This window comes from Bos mutus, chromosome 1 (assembly GCF_027580195.1).
Source record: "Bos mutus isolate GX-2022 chromosome 1, NWIPB_WYAK_1.1, whole genome shotgun sequence".
Taxonomy (NCBI): Eukaryota; Metazoa; Chordata; class Mammalia; order Artiodactyla; family Bovidae; genus Bos; species Bos mutus.
The window spans coordinates 152,294,349-152,314,730 of record NC_091617.1 but is presented as its reverse complement, the minus strand read 5'-3'; the positions used below and the strand labels follow the sequence as shown (position 1 = coordinate 152,314,730).

Sequence of the window (20,382 nt, the reverse complement as noted above, 5' to 3'; positions counted from 1 at the left end):
CACTGCCTCCTGTACAATGTCACGAACCTCCATCTATAGTTCTTCAGGCCCTCTATCTATCAGATCTAATCCCTTGAATCTATTTGTCACTTTCACTGTATAATCATTAAGGGATTTGATTTAGGTGATACCTGAATGGTCTAGTGGTTTTCCCTACTTTCTTCAATTTAAGTCTGAATTTGCCAATAAGGAGTTCATGATCTAAGCCACAGTCAGCTCCCGGTCTTGTTTTTGCTGACTCTATAGAGCTTCTCCATGTCTGGCTGCAAAGAGTATAATCAATCAGATTTTGGTATTGACCATCTGGTGACGTCCATGTGTAGAGTCTTCTCTGTTGTTAGAAGAGGGTGTTTGCTATGATGAGTGCATTCTCTTGGCAAAACTCTTTTAGCCTTTGACCTGCTTTGTTTTATATTCCAAGGGCTAATTTGCCTGTTAATCCAGGTATCCCTTGACTCCTACTTTTGCATTCCAGTCTCCTATAATGAAAAGGACATCTTTTTGGGGTGTTCCTATTACCATTTGCTTAATTGTTTTTGGTTTATTTTCAGTAGGTAGGTCTTATCCTTCTCTTGTTTCCTGGCTAGAGAAGTTCCTTTAGCATTTGTTGTAAAGCTGGTTTGGTGGTGCTGAATTCTCTTAACTTTTGCTTGTCTGGAAAGCTTTTGATTTTTCCATCAAATGTGAAGGAGAGTCTTGCTGAGTAGAGTATTCTTGGTTGTAAGTTCTTCCCTTTCATCTCTTTAAATATATCATGCCATTCCCTTCTGGCTTGTAGAGTTTCTGTTAAGAAATCAGTTGATAGCCTGATGGGAGTTCCCTTGTATGGTTTTTGTCATTTTTCTCTTGCTGCTTTAATATTTTATCCTCTCTTGAATTTTTGTTGGTTTGATTACTACGCGTCTCAGGGTCTCCTCCTTCCTGGGACACTGCGCTTCCTAGGTTTGGTTGACTATTTGCTTTCTCTTGTTCAGGAAGTTTTCAGCTATTAGCTCTTCAAATATTTTCTCAGGTCCTTTCTCTCTCTCTTCTCCTTCTGGGACCCCTATAATGCGAATGTTGATGTGTTTAATGTTGTCTCAGAGGTCTCTTAGGCTGTCTTTGTTTCTTTTCATTCTTTCCTCTATCTTCTGTTCTGAGGCAGTGGGATTTCCACCCACTGGATATCAGCTGCTGAAATCACACCATTTCCTATTCAAGCAGAGGTGACTATGAAAACAAACTTCTTTGGCACCAGAGTTGTGTGCACAGAGCTCCTGCCTCTACTAAAGCCCCAAGGTGAGTCTGATTGAAGCCCAGACTGCAGTGCTTCTGGCAAGATCTGGGCCCACCTGGCTCTGGCCTCATCTACAGGCCCCCTGCCGCTCCTGCCCAGCTTCCCTGGCCTCCACCGTGTCTCCACCCAGCCAGCTGTCTTGCACCCTGAGGTCCCGCCACACACTGCCCAGGTCCTTGGTGCTATCTATCTGTCCACCTGCTTTTTGCACATCTGGCTCTTTCTTCTCTTTCCCATCTTAGCTCAGAGGTTTCCATCTCAAGAGGCCCTTGACTTGCTCTGTGCCCATCACAGGGTTAGTTCCTCAGGAGTCCTTCCCAGACCTTCCCTCTCCCCTGCCCGCCTCTTACACAGGCTAGTGGCGCCTGCACCACCACCAGTTCATTAGCACACCCCCCCACCCCCCACCACAATCTGTCAACTGCCTAGAAAATCCCCAGAGTTCCAGGCACACATTTTGTTTTCTTACTTCTCTGTCCTCTCCAGATTTCCCCCTTCCTCCCCTGAATTCCCCCATCGAAAACACATATTTCCAAGACTCATCCTTTCCCCGAGGCATCTTGGTCACTGATAACCTCATCCACTCACCAGGCACCTGGAGGTCACCTTGCCTGCCCACTTATTGTCATTTAGCAGGTCCTAAAGGAGTACGTCAAGGCTGTATATTGTCACCCTTCTTATTTAACTTATATGCAGAGTACATCATGAGAAACACTGGACTGGAAGAAACACAAGCTGGAATCAAGATTGCCGGGAGAAATATCAATAACCTCAGATATGCAGATGACACCACCCTTATGGCAGAAAGCAAAGTGGAACTAAAGAGCTTCTTGATGAAAGTGAAAGAGGAGAGTGAAAAAGTTGGCTTAAAGCTCAACATTCAGAAAACGAAGATCATGGCATCTGGTCCCATCACTTCATGGGAAATAGATGGGAAAACAGTGCAAAGTGTCAGACTTTATTTTTCTGGGCTCCAAAATCACTGTTGATGGTGACTGCAGCCATGAAATTAAAAGATGCTTACTCCTTGGAAGGAAAGTTATGACCAACCTAGATAGCATATTCAAAAGCAGAGACCCTTTGCCAACAAAAGTCCATCTGGTCAAGGCTATGGTTTTTCCTGTGGTCATGTATGGACTGTGAAGAAGGCTGAGTGCCGAAGAATTGATGCTTTTGAACGATGGTGTTGGAGAAGACTCTTGAGAGTTCCTTGGACTGCAAGGAGATCCAACGAGTCCACTCTGAAGGAGATCAGCCCTGGGATTTCTTTGGAAGGAATGATGCTAAAGCTGAAACTCCAGTACTTTGGCCACCTCATGCAAAGAGTTGACTCATTAGAAAAGCCTCTGATGCTGGGAAGGATTGGGGGCAGGAGGAGAAGGGGACGACAGAGGATGAGATGGCTGGATGGCATCACTGACTCAATGGACATGAGTCTGAGTGAACTCTGGGAGTTGGTGATGGACAGGGAGGCCTGGCGTGCTGAGATTCACGGGGTCGCAAAGAGCTGGACACGACTGAGTGACTGAACTAAACTGAAGAGTTGTCCGATTGAGTTTCTTTCCAGCCTTCTCCTCCATCCCAGCTCTACACCCAGGCCTTCAGCTGTCATTTCTAGACAACTGTAAACCCTTCTAAGGGAACCCATGCCCTTCCTGAGTCTTTTGCTTTCTGAGCAAGCTCACTGCCCCTCCCAGAAATCCTGAAGAGAAGTCCAAGCCCTTAGCATGGCTAGTAGAGATCTCTGTAATCCGATAACTGCCTTTCAGTGTGCTCCGTGTTCTGGACAAAACAAACTCATATTCCTTTGGGTTGAACTACTGTAATGTTTACATTGAAGTAGGGGCCAGGTGGGTTCCTGGGCTTCCTGGTGGCTCAGAGGTTAAAGCCTCTGCCTGCGTCTGCCTGCAATGGGGGAGACCTGGGTTCGATTCCTGGGTGGGGAAGATCCCCTGGAGAAGGAAATGGCAACCCATTCCAATATTCTTGCCTGGAGAATCCCATGGACAAAGGAGCCTGGCAGGCTATAGTCCATAGGGTCACACAGAGTTGGACATTACTGAAGCCACTTAACACACACATGCACAGCATAAATTGCTCCACAGATTGACCTTGATCCAAGTTAATTCAGGCTCTTGTGAAGGGTACCTTTTGTGGTCTGTTCTGAACCAAAAACAGTTCTTAACCTTAACTTTCTCTAGCAAACTTACTGATGCAAATGATTTAGTCAAAGCTACCAGTCTCTTCCTAATTGCTTTTTAGCACAGCTTTCACTTTCTTTGCTTTTTTACTCAAAGAAGAAAGAAAATGGGCCTTGGACAGAAAGTATAGTAGTACAGTTAAGAGTATGAAGCCATTTATGTACATTTTAAGTGAATATAAAAATGATATCATTAAGTGTTCAGAAATAAAAGTAATGGTTTAGGTTTCATCACCCTTCCACCCCTCTTCCTAATCTTCTCCTCCCTTTCCTCATGAATAGACCCAGTTTTTGATATCATAGCTGTTGTTGTTCAGTCACTCAGTCCTGTCTGACTCTTTGTGACTCCATGAACTGCAGCACGCCAGGCTTCTCTGTCCTTCACCATCTCCCGCAGTCTGCTCAAACTCATGTCCACTGAGTCCGTGATGCCATCCAACCATCTCATCCTCTGTCGTCCCCTTCTGATATCATAGTGGCCCCTGCTTTTTTGAATTCTGAGCTCTCAGCCATTAGCCAGGCTGTAACAGGACTATGTTCAACATCTAAGTTACTTCTAGCTTTTGGAAATTATTAACAGAGCTGCTATAAACATCTGTGCATGGGTTTTCATGTAACAATAAAATTTCATTTATCTATGGTAGATGTCCTAATGTCCAATTTTTTCAACTCCGTTTGTTAAGACTTTTTAAAATAAAATTGACCACAAAATTATGGGCAATTGATATTTTACAGAGGTGTGCCTCTCTCTTGATTGTGTACCACGTCAAGATTATTCTAGCATCATAATAATTCTTGAGTATTTCTCTTTTCCAAAAATATTTTTGCTATTCTTGTTCTCTTGCAATTGCACATAAATTTTTGAATGTTTGTATGTACAAAAAGAACTTACTGAGATTTTGATTGAAATTGCATTAAATCATACAGCAATATGAGAACAACTGACATTTTACGCGAGTCTGTCAACTCTTGAAAGCAATGTGTCCCTCCATTTAGGTGTTTTTATTTTACCACCATCCACGGGATGCTCCAGGCTAGAATACTAAAGTGGGTTGCCATGCCCTCCTCCAGGGGACCTTCCCTACTCATGGATCCAACCTAAGACTCTAATGTCTCCTGCTTTGGCAGGCCGGTTCTTTACCACTAGAGCCACCTGGGAAGCCCCCACACTCTGGTTCAAAGAAATCCCATCCTTTTGGAGGAACTTTGGGCCTCTTGGTTTTTATGTCCTATCTTTTCCCCTTTCTTGTGCTAAATCTCTAAGCCACAGGTCTGAAGGTGGGGGCAGGGATGGTGACCCTTCTGAAAGGTTGCTGCTGCGAGCCATGTGTTATGCCTGGATTCCTGACCTCCCCAGGAGAGGATTTGAATTCAGGTCAGAGAGGAGGCTTGACACCTGGAGCTTCTTATGTCCCAAAGTCTTATTAAAGTATAATAGAGATGGTGCAAGCTTTTGACATAGACTCAGAAGGGGACAGAAAGAGTGCTGTCTTGCTAGTTTTTTGCAAGGTGTTTTGTCTCTTAGCAAGCTATTAATCAGATAAGAGAGACGCCTCAAGGCTGCAGGAGTTTCACCAGGCCCCTAACTCACAGTATGCACTTTTGAGATAGCATGGCAGGAGGTAGTCATCCCCGCCCCCTTGCTCCCCCGCACCGGCAACAGGCGGCACTTTTTGAAGAAAGGCAAATTCATTCCGAGGCAAATACATCATTTTATTCACACAGCTTAAGAAAAACATTTCCATAAGAAAAACACATTGGTTACCTCAAGGCAGAACCAGGTGTCCTCAGCACAGAATTAAAAGATGCCTCTTATTTTCTGTAGAGAAGAAAAAAATGTCTGCCACTTGCAGTTTGTTTACTCTTACCACCTGGGCACTTCTGGCCTTTCTACCTGTTCAGTTCAGTCTCTCAGTCATGTCCGACTCTGCCACCCCGTGGACTGCAGCACACCAGGCCTCCCTGTCCATCACCAACTCCCAGAGTTTACTCAAACTCACGTCCATTGAGTCGGTGATGCCATCCAACCATCTCATCCTCTGGCGTCCCATTCTCCTCCTGCCCTCAATCTTTCCCAGCATCAGGGTCTTTTCAAATGAGTCAGTTCGTCGCATCAAGTGGCCAAAGTATTGGAGTTTCAGCTTCAACATCAGTCCTACCAATGAATATTCAGGACTGATCTCCTTTAGGATGGACTGGTTGGATCTCCTTGCAGTGCAAGGGACTCTCAAGAGTCTTCTCCAACACCACAGTTCAAAAGCATCAGTTCTTCTGCGCCCGGCTTTCTTTATAGTCGAACTCTCACATCCATACATGACTACCGGAAAAACCATAGCCTTGAGTAGAAGGACCTTTGTTGGCAAAGTAATGTCTCTGCTTTTTAATATCCTGTCTAGGTTGGTCATAACTTTTCTTCCAAGGAGTAAGCGTCTTTTAATTTCATGGCTGCAGTCACCATCTGCAGTGATTTTGGAGCCCAAGAAAATAAAGTGTGCCACTGTTTCTGCAGTGGGGCTTCCCTCAAAGCTCACTTGGTAAATCATCTGCCTGCAGTGCAGGAGACCAGGGTTCAATTCCTGGATAGGGAAGATCCGCTGGAGAAGGAAATAGCAACCCACTCCAGTATTCTTGCCTGGAGAATTCCATGGACAGAAGAGCCTGGCGGGATGCAGTCACCGGGTCGCAGAGTTGGACATGACTGAGCTCACTTTCACTTTCACTTTCAAGGGGCCAGGAGGGGAACCACACCCATTGAACGGATTCTTTTAGAAAGATTAAGAGTCAGCCTAGGGATCAGTAGACGTGTTTACAAGTTACACTCAGCTTCTTCCCTGTTTCCCTGTCTGGTCCTCCTGGAAAGTTCTACCACTTCTAAGACTTGGCTCACTAGGAGCTCAGGAGTCCACTCCTTAGCATGTCATGAGACTCTCCAGCCATCCCAACACTTGAGGGCAGCTGTGGAGTTCCCTGTGTCAGCTGAACGTTGTCCCTGTCTGCCTCTTGGACCTTGGGCTGATGACTCCTGCATGACTACTCCTCTTTCTTAACTGGCTGTTCCTTGCTGTGTTTGGGCTTTTTCCAGAAGGAAGAATGAATACTCTCTGGGTTTGCTAAGGCAGCCTCCTTTTAACACTTTATCTTGCCTCACTAAGGCTTAGAGTACATGGAAATTTAAGTACAGAGTCTATTCTCAGGTGAGTGCAAGATTTACTTGCCTTTTGACAGGTGAGAAGTCTTCTGTTGTGTAGGGAAAGCTATAGTGGATCATTTTCAGTTCAGTTCAGTTCAGTCGCTCAGTCATGTCCGACTCTTTGCCAGCCCATGAATTCCAGCATGCCAGGCTTCCCTGTACATCACCAACTCCCGGAGCTTGCTCAAACTCATGTCCATCAAGTCGGTGATGCCATCCAGCCATCTCATCCTCTCTCATCCCCTTCTCCTCCTGCCCTCAATCCCTCCCAGCATCAGAGTCTTTTCGAATGAGTCAGCTCTTCACATGAGGTGGCCAAAGTATTGGAGTTTGAGCTTCAGCATCAGTCCTTCCAGTGAACACCCAAGACTGATCTCCTTTAGGATGGACAGGTTGGATCTCCTTGAAGTCCAAGGGACTCTCAAGAGTCTTCTCCAACACCACAGTTTAAAAGCATCAATTCTTCGGCACTCAGCTTTCTTCACGGTCCAACTCTCACATCCATACATGACCACTGGGAAAACCATAGCCTTGACTAGACGGACCTTTGTTGGCAAAGTAATGTCTCTGCTTTACAATATGCTATCTAGGTTGGTCATAACTTTTCTTCCAAGGAGTAAGCGTCTTACAATTTCATGGCTACAATCACCATCTGCAGTGATTTTGGAGCCCAAAATAACAAAGCCTGACACTGTTTCCATTGTTTCCCCATCTATTTCCCATGAAGTGATGGGACCAGAGGCCATGATCTTCATTTTCTGAATGTTGAGCTTTAAGCCAACTTTTTCACTCTCCTCTTTCACTTTCATCAAAAGGCTCTTTAGTTCTTCTTCACTTTCTGCCATAAGCGTGGTGTCATCTGGATGTCTGAGATTATTGGTATTTCTCCTGGCAAACTTGATTCCAGCTTGAGCTTCATCCAGCCCAGCATTTCTCATTATGTACGCTGAATATAAGTGAAATAAGCAGGATGACAATATACAGCCTTGACATACTCCTTTTCCTATTTGGAACCAGTCTGTTGTTCTAACTGTTGCTTCCTGACTTGCATACAGGTTTCTCAAGAGGCAGGTCAGGTGGTCTGGTATTCGCATCTCTTTCAGAATTTTCCACAGTTTACTTTGATCTACACAATCAAAGGCTTTGCTATAGTCAATAAAGCAGAAATAGATTTTTTCTGGAACTCTCTTGCTTTTTCGATGATCCAGAGGATGTTGGTAATTTGATCTCTGGTTCCTCTGCCTTTTCTAAAACCAGCTTGTACATCTGAGGAGGGTTTCTTATCTCTCCTTGCTATTCTTTGGAACTCTGCATTCAGATGCTTATATCTTTCCTTTTCTCCTTTGCTTTTTGCTTCACTACTTTTCACAGCTATTTGTAAGGCCTTTACAGACAGCCATTTTGCTTTTTTGCATTTCTTTTCCATGTGGATGGTCTTGCTCCCTGTCTCCTGTATAATGTCACGAAACTCCGTCCATAGTTCGTCAGGCACTCTGTCAGATCAAGTCCCTTAAATCTATTTCTCACTTGCACTGTATAATCATAAGGGATTTGATTTAGGTCATACCTGAATGGTCTAGTGGTTTTTCCTAAGTAAGTAAAAGTAAAGTGAAGTCGCTCAGTCCTGTCCAACTCTCTGTGACCCCATGAACTGTAGCCTACCAGGCTCCTCCATCCATGGGATTTTCCAGGCAAGAATACTGGAGTGGGTTGCCATTTCCTTCTCCAGAGGATCTTCTTGACTCAGGGATTGAACCCAGGTCTCCCACATGGTAGGCAGACGCTTTACCGTCTGAGCTAAGTGGTTTCCCCTACTTTCTTCAATTTAAGTCTAAAACCACTGAATTTAAGTGGATCATCTTATCATGACTTAATCCAGGGTGTGATTCTGCTTGAGGAGTCTACAGTCTCACCGAGCTTAGGGGGGTGGGGTGCAAGGAGAGGGCTCCAGGTGACTGACTCCAGTCCCTGGGGACCTGGTCAGTGGGCAGGGCTGGCATGGAACACATTGAGAAGAGGAAGCAGGAACGTTCAGGAGTCTATTATCTGGACAGACCTTTGGATCTCCTGGTCAAGCTTCCTAGGTTGGTATTTTCACCATTGAGGTAGACTAGCTAATACTGAATAAAAAAGAGACTGTCATTTGATTATTGATTATAACCAACCTACAAGTTAATAGCTTTTTTTGCTACTGTGCAGATGGAAGACATGTGAAAAAGTAACTGCCTCCCAGGTGGCACTTGTGTTCAAGAACCAGCAGGACACATAAAAGACATGGGTTTGATCCCTGGGACAGGAAGATTCCCTGGAGAAGGGCATGGCAACTCATTCCAGGATTCTTGCCTGGAGAATCCCATGGACAAAGGAGCCTGGCAGGCTATAGTCCATAGGGTCACACAGAGTTGGACATTACTGAAGCCACTTAACACACACATGCACAGCATAAATTGCTCCACAGATTGACCTTAATCCAAGTTAATTCAGGCTCTTTTGAAGGGTACTTTTTGTGGTCTGTTCTGAACCAAAAAGGGCTCTTATCCTTAACTTTCTCTAGCAAACTTACTGATGCAAATGATTTAGTCAAAGCTACCAGTCTCTTCCTAATTGCTTTTTAGCACAGCTTTCACTTTCTTTGCTTTTTTACTCAAAGAAGAAAGAAAATGGGCCTTGGACAGAAAGTATAGTAGTACAGTTAAGAGTATGAAGCCATTTATGTACATTTTAAGTGAATATAAAAATGATATCATTAAGTGTTCAGAAATAAAAGTAATGGTTTAGGTTTCATCACCCTCCCACCCCTCTTCCTAATCTTCTCCTCCCTTTCCTCATGAATAGACCCAGTTTTTGATATCATAGCTGTTGTTGTTCAGTCACTCAGTCCTGTCTGACTCTTTGTGACTCCATGAACTGCAGCACGCCAGGCTTCTCTGTCCTTCACCATCTCCCGCAGTCTGCTCAAACTCATGTCCATTGAGTCTGTGATGCCATCCAACCATCTCATCCTCTGTCGTCCCCTTCTGATACCATAGTGGCCCCTGCTTTTTTGAATTCTGAGCTCTCAGCCATTAGCCAGGCTGTAACAGGACTATGTTCAACATCTAAGTTACTTCTAGCTTTTGGAAATTATTAACAGAGCTGCTATAAACATCTGTGCATGGGTTTTCATGTAACAATAAAATTTCATTTATCTATGGTAGATATCCTAAATGTCCAATTTTTTCAACTCCGTTTGTTAAAAAGACTTTTTAAAATAAAATTGACCACAAAATTATAGGCAATTGATATTTTACAGAGGTGTGCCTCTCTCTTGATTGTGTACCACGTCAAGATTATTCTAGCATCATAATAATTCTTGACTATATCGCTTTTCCAAAAATATTTTGGCTATTTAAGTTCTTTTGCCGTAGAAGGCAATGGCACCCCACTCCAGTTTTCTTGCCTGGAAAATCTCATGGGCAGAGGAGCCTGGTGGGCTGCACTCCATGAGGTCGCTAAGAGTCAGACACGACTGACAGACTTCACTTTCACTTTTCACTTTCACACATTGGAGAAGCAAATGGCAACCCACTCCAGTGTTCTTGCCTGGAGAATCCCAGGGACGGGGGAGCCTGGTGGGCTACCGTCTATGGGGTCACACAGAGTCGGACACGACTGAAGCAACTTAGCAGCAGCAGCAGTTCTTTTGCAATTGCACATAAATTTTCAAATGTTAGTCTGTATGTATAAAAAAAAACTTTCTGAGATTTTGATTTAAATTCCATTAAATCATACAGCAATATGAGGAAACTTGACATTTTACCTGAGTCTGTCAACTCATGAATGCAATGTGTCCCTGCATTTAGGTCTTTTTTGTTAACCACCATCCACGGGATGCTCCAGGCTAGAATACTAAAGTGTGTTGCCATGCCCTCCTCCAGGGAATCTTCCCCACTCATGGATCCAACCCGAGACTCTAATGTCTCCTGCTTTGGCAGGCCGGTTCTTTACCACTAGAGCCACCTGGGAAGCCCCCACACTCTGGTTCAAAGAAATCCCATCCTTTTGGAGGAACTTTGGGCCTCTTGGTTTTTATGTCCTATCTTTTCCCCTTTCTTGTGCTAAATCTCTAAGCCACAGGTCTGAAGGTGGGGGCAGGGATGGTGACCCTTCTGAAAGGTTGCTGCTGCGAGCCATGTGTTATGCCTGGATTCCTGACCTCCCCAGGAGAGGATTTGAATTCAGGTCAGAGAGGAGGCTTGACACCTGGAGCTTCTTATGTCCCAAAGTCTTATTAAAGTATAATAGAGATGGTGCAAGCTTTTGACATAGACTCAGAAGGGGACAGAAAGAGTGCTGTCTTGCTAGTTTTTCGCAAGGTGTTTTGTCTCTTAGCAAGCTATTAATCAGATATGACAGATGCCTCAAGGCTGCGGGAGTTTCACCAGGCCGCTACCCCACAGTATGCACTTTTGAGATAGCATGGCAGGAGGTGCGTCATCCCCCCGGCCCCCCTGGCCCCCTCACCCCCCCCCCCCCCCTCCAGTACCGGCCTAAGGCACCATTTGAAGAAAGGTAAATTCCAAAGCAAATACATAGTTTTATTCACACAGCTTAAGAAAAACATTTCCAAAAAAAAAAGAAAAACATTTCCATAAGAAAAACACGTTGGTTACCTCAAGGCAGAACCAGGTGTCCTCAGCACAGAATTAAAAGATGCCTCTTATTTTCTGTAAAGGAAAAAGAACGTCTGCCACTTGCAATTTGTTTCCTCTTACCACTTGGGGATTTCTGGCCTTTCTACCTGTTCAGTTCAGTCTCTCAGTCATGTCTGACTCTGCCACCCGTGGACTGCAGCACGCCAGGCCTCCCTGTCCATCACCAACTCCCAGAGTTTACTCAAATTCACATCCATTGAGTCAGTGATGCCATCCAACCATCTCATCCTCTGGTGTCCCCTTGTCCTCCTGCCCTCAATCTTTCCCAGCATCAGGGTCTTTTCAAATGAGTCAGTTCGTCGCATCAAGTGGCCAAAGTATTGGAGTTTCAGCTTCATCATCAGTCCTACCAATGAATATTCAGGACTGATCTCCTTTAGGATGGACTGGTTGGATCTCCTTGCAGTGCAAGGGACTCTCAAGAGTCTTCTCCAACACCACAGTTCAAAAGCATCAGTTCTTCTGCGCCCGGCTTTCTTTATAGTCGAACTCTCACATCCATACATGACTACCGGAAAAACCATAGCCTTGAGTAGAAGGACCTTTGTTGGCAAAGTAATGTCTCTGCTTTTTAATATTCTGTCTAGGTTGGTCATAACTTTTCTTCCAAGGAGTAAGCGTCTTTTAATTTCATGGCTGCAGTCACCATCTGCAGTGATTTTGGAGCCCAAGAAAATAAAGTGTGCCACTGTTTCTGCAGTGGGACTTCCCTCATAGCTCACTTGGTAAATCATCTGCCTGTAATACAGGAGACTCGGGTTCAATTCCTGGGTGGGGAAGATCCCCTGGAGAAGGAAATGGCAACCCACTCCAGTATCCTTGCCTGGAAAATCCCATGGACAGAGGAACCTGGCAGGCTACAGTCCATGGGATCCCAAGAGTCTGACACGACTTAGTGACTAAACCACCACTGTTTCCACTGTTTCTCCATCTATTTGCCAGGAAGTGATGGGACCGGATGCTGTGATCTTAATTTTCTTAATGTTGAGCTTTAAGCCAACTTTTTCACTCTCCTCTTTCACTTTCATCAAGAGGCTCTTTCTTCTTCACTTTCTGCCATAATGATGGTGTCATCTGCATATCGAAGGTTATTGATATTTCTCCCGACATCCTTGATTCCAGCTTGTGCTTCATCCAGCCCAGGATTTCTCATGATGTACTCTGCATAGAAATTAAATACAAAGGGTAACAATATAGAGCCTTGACATACTCTTTTCCCAATTGGAACCAGTCTGTTGTTCCATGCCCAGTTCTAACTGTTGCTTCCTGACCTGCATACAGATTTCTCAAGAGGCAGGTCAGGTGGTCTGGTATTCCCATCTCTTGAAGAATTTTCCAGTTTGTTGTGAACCACACAGTCAAAGGCATAGTCAATAAAGCAGCTTTTCTCTTGCTTTTCTGATGATCCAGCGGATGTTGGCAATTTGATCTCTGGTTCCTCTGCCTTTTCTAAAACCAGCTGGAACATCTGGAGGTTCAGGGTTCACATACTGTTGAAGCCTGGCTTGGAGAATTTTGAGCATTACTTTGCTAGCATGTGAGATGAGTGCAATTGTGTGGCAGTTTGAACATTTGGCATTTCCTTTCTTTGGGATTGGAATGAAAACTGACCTTTTCCAGTCCTGTGGCCACTGCTGAGTTTTCCAAATTTGCTGGCATATTGAGTGCAGCACTTTCACAGCATCATCTGTTAGGATTTGAAATAGCTCAACTGGAATGCCATCACCTCCGCTAGCTTTGTTGCTAGTGATTATTCTTAAGGCCCACTTGACTGCACATTCAGAATGTCTGGCTTTAGGTGAGTGATCACACCATCGTGATTATCTGAGTTGTGAAGATCTTTTTTGTACAGTTCTGCTGTGTGTTCTTGCCATCTCTTCTTAATATCTTCTGCTTTTGTTAGGTCCATACCATTTTTTTCCTTTATTGTTACCCTCCTACCTGTTACCCTCTCACTTTTCTTTCAATGACACTCCTGTGTTAGGAGCTGGGAGAGGGCGCTGTAGCCCCTGGTCTTCCCAGCATGTTACTTCCCTTTGCATGCTACTTCTGCCTCACAAACAAGGGCAGTCCAGGCTCCAGCATTCTCAGGATGCCCAGCCCAAGGTAGAGCCTTGGTCCCACAAGTGAGGGCTGGGTTGGAGAAGGAAGTCCTAACCTCCTAGATACACTTGCCAGGAACTGAACCTCTGCAGCAGGTAGCTGAGGAACAGGATGAGAAATGTGATGTCATCCGCATGGTGGGAAGATACCACAGCCCCTTGGCAGGGAGGGAGTCCTGCATCTCAGATGCACCATCCCAAAGTGAAGTTTCCATTGCTACGGTCAGAAAGGAGGAAAAGAAGGAGCAGTCATGATTGAAATAGATTCTTTCTGTTCTCACCTGAGTTATTGGAGATAGTCTGGAAAAAAATGTTTCTTCATTTGCTGCACACACTCAGGACCATTTCCAGAGATTTTAAATAGTTCAGTTTTGAAAATAATTTTCACAAGTCATGCTGGGTAATAGGTTCACAGACTTCTTCCTCTGGTCATGACTTATTTATTGAGTTTGAGTGAAATAGTTCATTCTGGTAATTTCTAAAATAATTAGATGTAGCTTAATTTTTAAAAACATTAGAAGTAACATGTTGTTACTTATAATAATAAAAAAGATAAAACTCATTGAGGAACCCCCTCCCAAAATACATTCCCTTCCTTCCCTAATGTCCTCTTTCAAGAGGTCAGTCCTGTCCCCAATTGGGTATCATCCTTCTCGTGCTCGCCTTTCTATGGACTGATTTGTGTTGTATTTTAGGCAGAGTGGTGAATGTATCCAGCTTTGTCAGTGTCAACTCTCTAAAGAAATGCAGCCCTGAACTGCAGCAGAAGTTTCAAAGTGAGACCATCACGGAGGAGGAGCTGGTGGGGCTCATGAACAAGTTTTGGAAGACACAAAGAACGGGGTGCACAGGAAGGAGGGCTGGCCCGATACCGCATATGGAGTGACAAAAATTGGAGTCACAGTCCTGTCCAGAATCCATGCCAGGAAACTGAGTGAGCAGAGAGGAGGGGACAAGATCCTCCTGAATGCCTGCTGCCCAGGATGGGTGAGAACCAACAAGGGTAGGGGCAGACACAAAGCCTTAAGAGCCCCAAAAGAAGGAGCAGAGACCCCTTGGCTCTTTTGCCCTCGGATGCCGAGGGGCTCCAGTCAGGTTGTTTTCGAGAGAAAAGTTGTGTGTGCGCTCACTGACAGCTGTACCCATGGGCTGATTATGTTCCTATCCCAGGTTTACCAATCAGACACTTACACTGTCGCAAATATCCCTACACAGACAAAAGAAAGGAAAAAGAATCAAAGTATCCCATCAGGTTCTCACTGGGAGGTGGCTGCTAATTCTGTGAAGAATTTTTGCCACCTTGTTGGTGATAGCACAGGAGGCTTCTCTGTCCATGGGATTCCGCAGGCAAGCACACTGGATGGGTAGCCACTCCCCTCTCCAGGGGATCTTCCGAAGCCAGGGATCAAACCTGGGTCTCCAGCACTGCAGGCAGATTCTTTACCGTTTGAGCCACCAGGGAAGCCCGATGCTCCAACATATAATAAAAACTTTAAAGAAAAAAACAGGGCGGTGCCCTGGCTTGACTGAGAATACTGTACACGCGGAAAGAGGTGGAGCCAGAAGTGGTGTTTAGTAACCTTACAGAACATTTGATCCCTCCTTAAGCGGGTAGAAGGCAGGGCCTCCTCCTTCTCAAAGTAGTCACTGCACTGGATCCCAGGACACAGTTCTTTGCCTTCTGGAGTGCAGCGGGTCTCCACGTCCCACGCCGCGCCACCCCGTGGGTCTCCAGCCTTGTCAGCTCTAATTCAAAGGGCCCTGCCCACCGGCCATGTCATCCTCCACCCGCGTAGCGCTGGTCACCGGGGCCAACAAGGGCCTCGGTTTTGCCATCGTGTGCGACCTGTGTCGGCGGTTCTCGGGCGACGTGGTGCTCACGGCGCGGGACGAGGCGCGGGGTCGGGCGGCCGTGCAGCAGCTACAGGCTGAGGGCCTGAGCCCCCGTTTCCACCAGCTGGACATCACTGACCTTCAGAGCATTCGCACCCTGCGCGACTTCCTGCACAAGGAGTACGGGGGCCTCGACGTGCTGGTCAACAATGCGGCCATCGCCTTCCAGCGTAAGTGAGTGGGAGCTAGGGGGTTACAGCCTCTGTGCGGGGAGCCTGACGGGGCGGGGCTACTGCCTGAACCTCTGCTGTGGGATCTAGAACCCCCGCCTTAGGCTGGAGGTCACAGGGAGAGCAAGTCCTTCGAGATTACAAGCTTTTCCAGCAAGAAGGCCTTGCAATAGCTTTGATATCAGTGTTAAGGACAATGCCTAGGATTTTTGCAGTATTGATTTCATTGAACTTTGGACCAGTTGGGTAAATCTTTAACTTGCTTTTAAACCAATAGAAAGTTGTAAAGAGTGGTACAGTGAGAGATTGTGTGAGCTGTCTTCATTCAGCCTCCCCTGATGATGCCATCCTACACAAATACACGGCATTATCAAACTGTAACCGATTTCTTCCCTGGAGAAGGAAATGGCAACCCACTCCAGTATTCTTGCCTGGAAAATCCCATGGGCAGAGGAGCCTGGAGTGCTGTAGTTCATGGGGTTGCAAAGAATCAGACAGGACTAAGTGACTGAGCACACATCAAACCGCAAAATTCCCACTGGCACAATACTGTTCACTAACTCCACCCACCTCTTAGACTAAAACATTTCACAGGAAAAAGTACTGTATCAAGTAAGCATTTTTACCGTATGGCTTATATTTATTTATCCTGTTTTGTTTTTTGCCCTAAAAGTTAGTGATCCCACGCCAACTCCAATTAAGGCAGAAATGACCATGAAAACAAATTTTTTTGGGACCCGGGATATATGCACAGAACTCCTGCCTCTAATGAAACCCCAAGGTGAGTCTGACTGAGCCCAAACTGCAGTGTTTCTGACAAGATCTAGGCCCACCTGCCTCTAATTCCCAGACCCCCTACATCCCATAGGAAATTGATAACTGGCTCTCCAGTGGGAATCAAGTCCAACATCTCAGCAAATTGGGTGTTCATTATTCTCATACATACCTTCCCAGACAATGGTTTGTGTTGCATTTTAGGCAGAGTGGTGAACATGTCTAGCGGATGGGGCTTCAAAGCTCTTGAAAGCTGCAGCCCTGAACTGCAGCAGAAATTGAGAAGTGAGACCATCACGGAGGAGGAGCTGGTGGGGCTCATGAACAAGTTTGTGGAAGACACAAAGAACGGGGAGCACAGGAAGGAGGGCTGGCCAGATAATAATATATATGGAGTGACGAAAATCGGCATCACGGCCCTGTCCAGAATCCAAGCCAGGAAACTGAGTGAGCAGAGAGGAGGAGACAAGATCCTCCTGAATGCCTGCTGCCCAGGGTGGGTGAGAACCGACATGGGGGGATCCAAAGCCTTCAAAAGCCTAGAAGAAGGAATAGAGACCCCCATGTACTTGGCCCTTCTGCCCTCAGATGCCGAGGGGCCTCATGGACAGTTTGTCCATGAGAAAAAAGTTGCAAAATGGCAATTCTTGCCTGAGTTCTACCCATAGGCCCCACTTGGTTACCTGTCCTGATTAGACTAAGAAAACACAGTGTTCAAAATATCTCCCCATGAAAAAAACCAAACATGCCTACGTCTATGTAAATTTCAAAGCCACTTTGAAATGGCTACTATTCTGTGAGATCTTTTGTGATTTCTTATGTAATCCCAGGGAATAAAAGAAGAATGGATGACAAATAATGAATAAACATCAATAGATGAATACATGGTTCTTTATAAATGTCTGTTTGTTCCAACTGATTATATGCCGAACCAGTTCAGAAGTCCAATAGACCAAAATGTAGGTCAAGGAAAGTGAGAGTACTACTTGGGGAAAGAATTATCATCAATAGGGCCAGATGGGAAATACTTTTAGTTTTCAGGTTCAAGTGGTCTCTGTGAGAACTGTTCACCTGCTCTCTTTTACCAAGAAAGTAGCCAGAGACAATATATAAGCCAACAAGCATGGCCATATTGGGTCTGCCAGCTTTAGCTGACCAGCCTCTAGTATAACATGGACCACACCGTGAGGGAAAACATCTGCTCTGGTGCCTGTAAACACAAACTCATTGGGAAAAAAAGCAATGTAAATGTGAAATGTGAGGGGGTGCTGGTATGAAAGATAACATCCTACGAGAATCTGAGACAATGGGGAAAACTGAGAATGGGTGGGTATGAGTGGGTATGAGAGATCGCTATCAAATCTCTTCAGCGTGAATGTGTCATTTTTGTGGGATGAGGTGTCAGGAGGTCTACAACATTAGCATGGTTCTGCAAAATACACACAGAAGTGGAACACATAACTAGAGTAACATATGCATAACAGTTGAACCTAGTTGGGAGGACACATGGGTATCCACTATTATGCTTTAAACTTTCTACTTAAAATCTTTCAAGATAAACATCTTGAACCAAAAAAGCCTGGCTCTGCAACTTTCCTGTGTGACCTTGAGCAAAATTCCACATCTGCTGTATCCCCTCAATTGTAAAATGAGAACTGTCATAGGATTGTGGTACTGTAAAGGTTAACTGTCTGGATATAGCTGACAGTGCTGAAAATACATCAGAAGTGCCAAGTATCTTTTATCATGAGTCCCTGAAAGAGGGGCCCAGCTGCACCCAGGGCAGCTTCCTGCTTCCCTGTCACGGGCTTTGTAGACCGGAACCTAGGGACTGGAGTCGATGAGAAGAGGGACGCAGGGGATCCAAGTCTCAAGTGAAACAAGGGTGCTTTATTTTCAGAAATGCACGTTTATATATCTTCATACAAGGCAGCTTTAGGCAGTAACAAAATAGAGCAAAAACAAAGCCAAGCAAATAACAATCTTAAAAGGGCCAGAAAGCATTCCACATCCTGAGTAAGAGGGGCATAACTGAATAGACTACCTTTAAGTAAAAGGTCACTGAAGGGAGTCACTGAAAGGAATCCAAGCAGGTGCCTTTTCTCATGATCTCAGTCCTGAGAACTGCATGCAGCTCCGCTCATTCCAGTTTTCCAGGAACTGATAAGGAATAGAGTCCTTGAGAAACCGCACACAAAAGAAGAGAATAACATATTGGATCCCTTAAAGCTGAACGTCCCCTGACACTTCCCAACCCCATATCCGGCTCCCCAGGGCCCCAAAGACTGTCTGCCTCTTCACAGAAGCTCCATGTGGTACAGATGCCCCTACTTTCATGGTTAGCTGTCACTGTCCACCTCTGATTGTCAGCCCTGGTAAAGCAACAGCCCCTGAAGACAAAGGCAGGGCCCTTCCCTGAAGAGTCAGGTTGACTTCACAACTGTAGGCCTTCAACTAGTCTGTTATTTTCCTCCTCCCCCCACATCCCACACCATATGACAGCAGAGGATCACCCATGTTTAGATCAAGTCAGCATCACACCTGCTAGTTTGGAAATGGATAGTGGAATCGCAATGATCATATACCCTTAGTTCCAGAAAAACAAAGCCCACGTGATAAACCAGTTGTTAACTATGACCTAAGACAAATCAAAACGTACACATTTTCAACAAACCTAGGGATATGTAACTTTTAAATACAACATTCCTGTCAATGGCCCTGAACACAGTAAAAGTTTCATAAACAACCCTTCTATATGGGACACATTGAATTTCACAGAGTCAGGTAGCCTGCCCACACTGAAAGTCTAATCACAGGACCAAAGTCTTTAACAAGCTGAGTTTCTATCAAGAGAGCAAGCAGAGCTATGTCCTCAGAAGTAGTAGTTGTTGTTTTTCAGTTGCTCACTTGTGTCCAGCTCTTTGCAACCCCATGGACTGCAGTACGCCAGGCTTCCCTGTCCTTCGCCATCTCCTGGAGCTTGCTCAGACTCATGTCCATTGAGTCAGCAATGCCATCCAACCATCTCACCCTCTGTCGTCCCCTTCTCCTCTTGCTTTCAGTCTTTCCCAGCATCAGGGTCTTTTTCAGTGAGTCAGTTCTTCACATCAGGCAGCCAAAGTATTGGAGCTTCAGCTTCCGCATCAGTCCTTCCAATGAATATTCAGGACTGATTTCCTATAGGATGGACTGGTTAGATCTCCTTGTTGCCCAAGGAACTCTCAAGAGTCTTCTCCAACACCACAGTTCAAAGCAGTTACCCTAAGTAATTTCATTGCATCTTAGGAAGAAGCAACCATTCCAATTCTGCGGGTTTGATGGACCCAGCACAAGATAGTAACTGTACTCCTTCCTCTTTTTGGAGACCTACACGTGCATGCATGCAGCACCTCTAATGATTTTTATTCCTCTGTCAGGAATCCCTAGTCCCCTAATGACCATTCACCAAGCAGTTTTGTTTGGAGGACGCTCACCACTCCACCCTGCAAACCACAATGCATCTCAGAGGTGAATCAAAAGAGGGCTGTGTCCTGGTTTGGCTCAGGATGCTGCATCAGGAAGGGGTGCAGTCAGGAGTGGTCATTAGGAACCTTCTGGAATATCTGGCCCCTCCTAGGAGGGAGGGAAAGTGGTACGGCCTCCTTCTCAAGTACTCACAGCACTGGACCTGGGAACACTGCTGCTGCTGCTGAGTCGCTTCAGTCGTGTCCGACTCTGTGCAACCCCATAGACGGCAGCCCACCAGGCTCCCCTGTCCCTGGGATTCTCCAGGCAAGAACACTGGAGTGGGTTGCCATTTCCTTCTCCAATGCATGAAAGTGAAAAGTGAAAGTGAAGTTGCTCAGTCGTGTCCGACTTAGCGACCCCATGGACTGCAGCCTACCAGGCTCCTCCACCCATGGGGTTTTCCAGGCCAGAGTACTGGAGTGGGATGCCATTGCCTTCTCTGGCTGGGAACACAGTCCTTGGCTTTTCTGACTGTGACAGACCCCCCCTCCCATGCTATCCCACCACTGCTGGCCCCCAGCCTGGTCAGCTCTGCTTGAAAAGGCCCTACACGCCCCGCACCTGGCCATGTTCAAC

General features: G+C 45.6%; 1 protein-coding gene across 2 annotated transcripts; it reads left to right on the top strand.

The window, feature by feature from the left end:
• The first annotated feature begins 15,175 nt into the window (after positions 1–15,175).
• On the top strand, positions 15,176–16,991 carry LOC102280157 (carbonyl reductase [NADPH] 1). Of its 2 annotated transcripts, none has more exons than XM_005905711.3 (3): positions 15,176–15,525; positions 16,199–16,306; positions 16,504–16,991. In XM_005905711.3, the coding sequence occupies exons 1-3, from the start codon at positions 15,237–15,239 to the stop codon at positions 16,965–16,967; spliced, it is 861 nt and encodes a 286-aa protein (XP_005905773.1). In that variant the 5' UTR covers positions 15,176–15,236; the 3' UTR covers positions 16,968–16,991. The 2 variants fall into 2 exon arrangements, with proteins under 2 accessions (XP_005905773.1, XP_014336920.1); XM_014481434.2 differs by having other exon boundaries at positions 15,176–15,529; positions 16,203–16,306.
• The last annotated feature ends 3,391 nt before the right edge of the window (positions 16,992–20,382 follow it).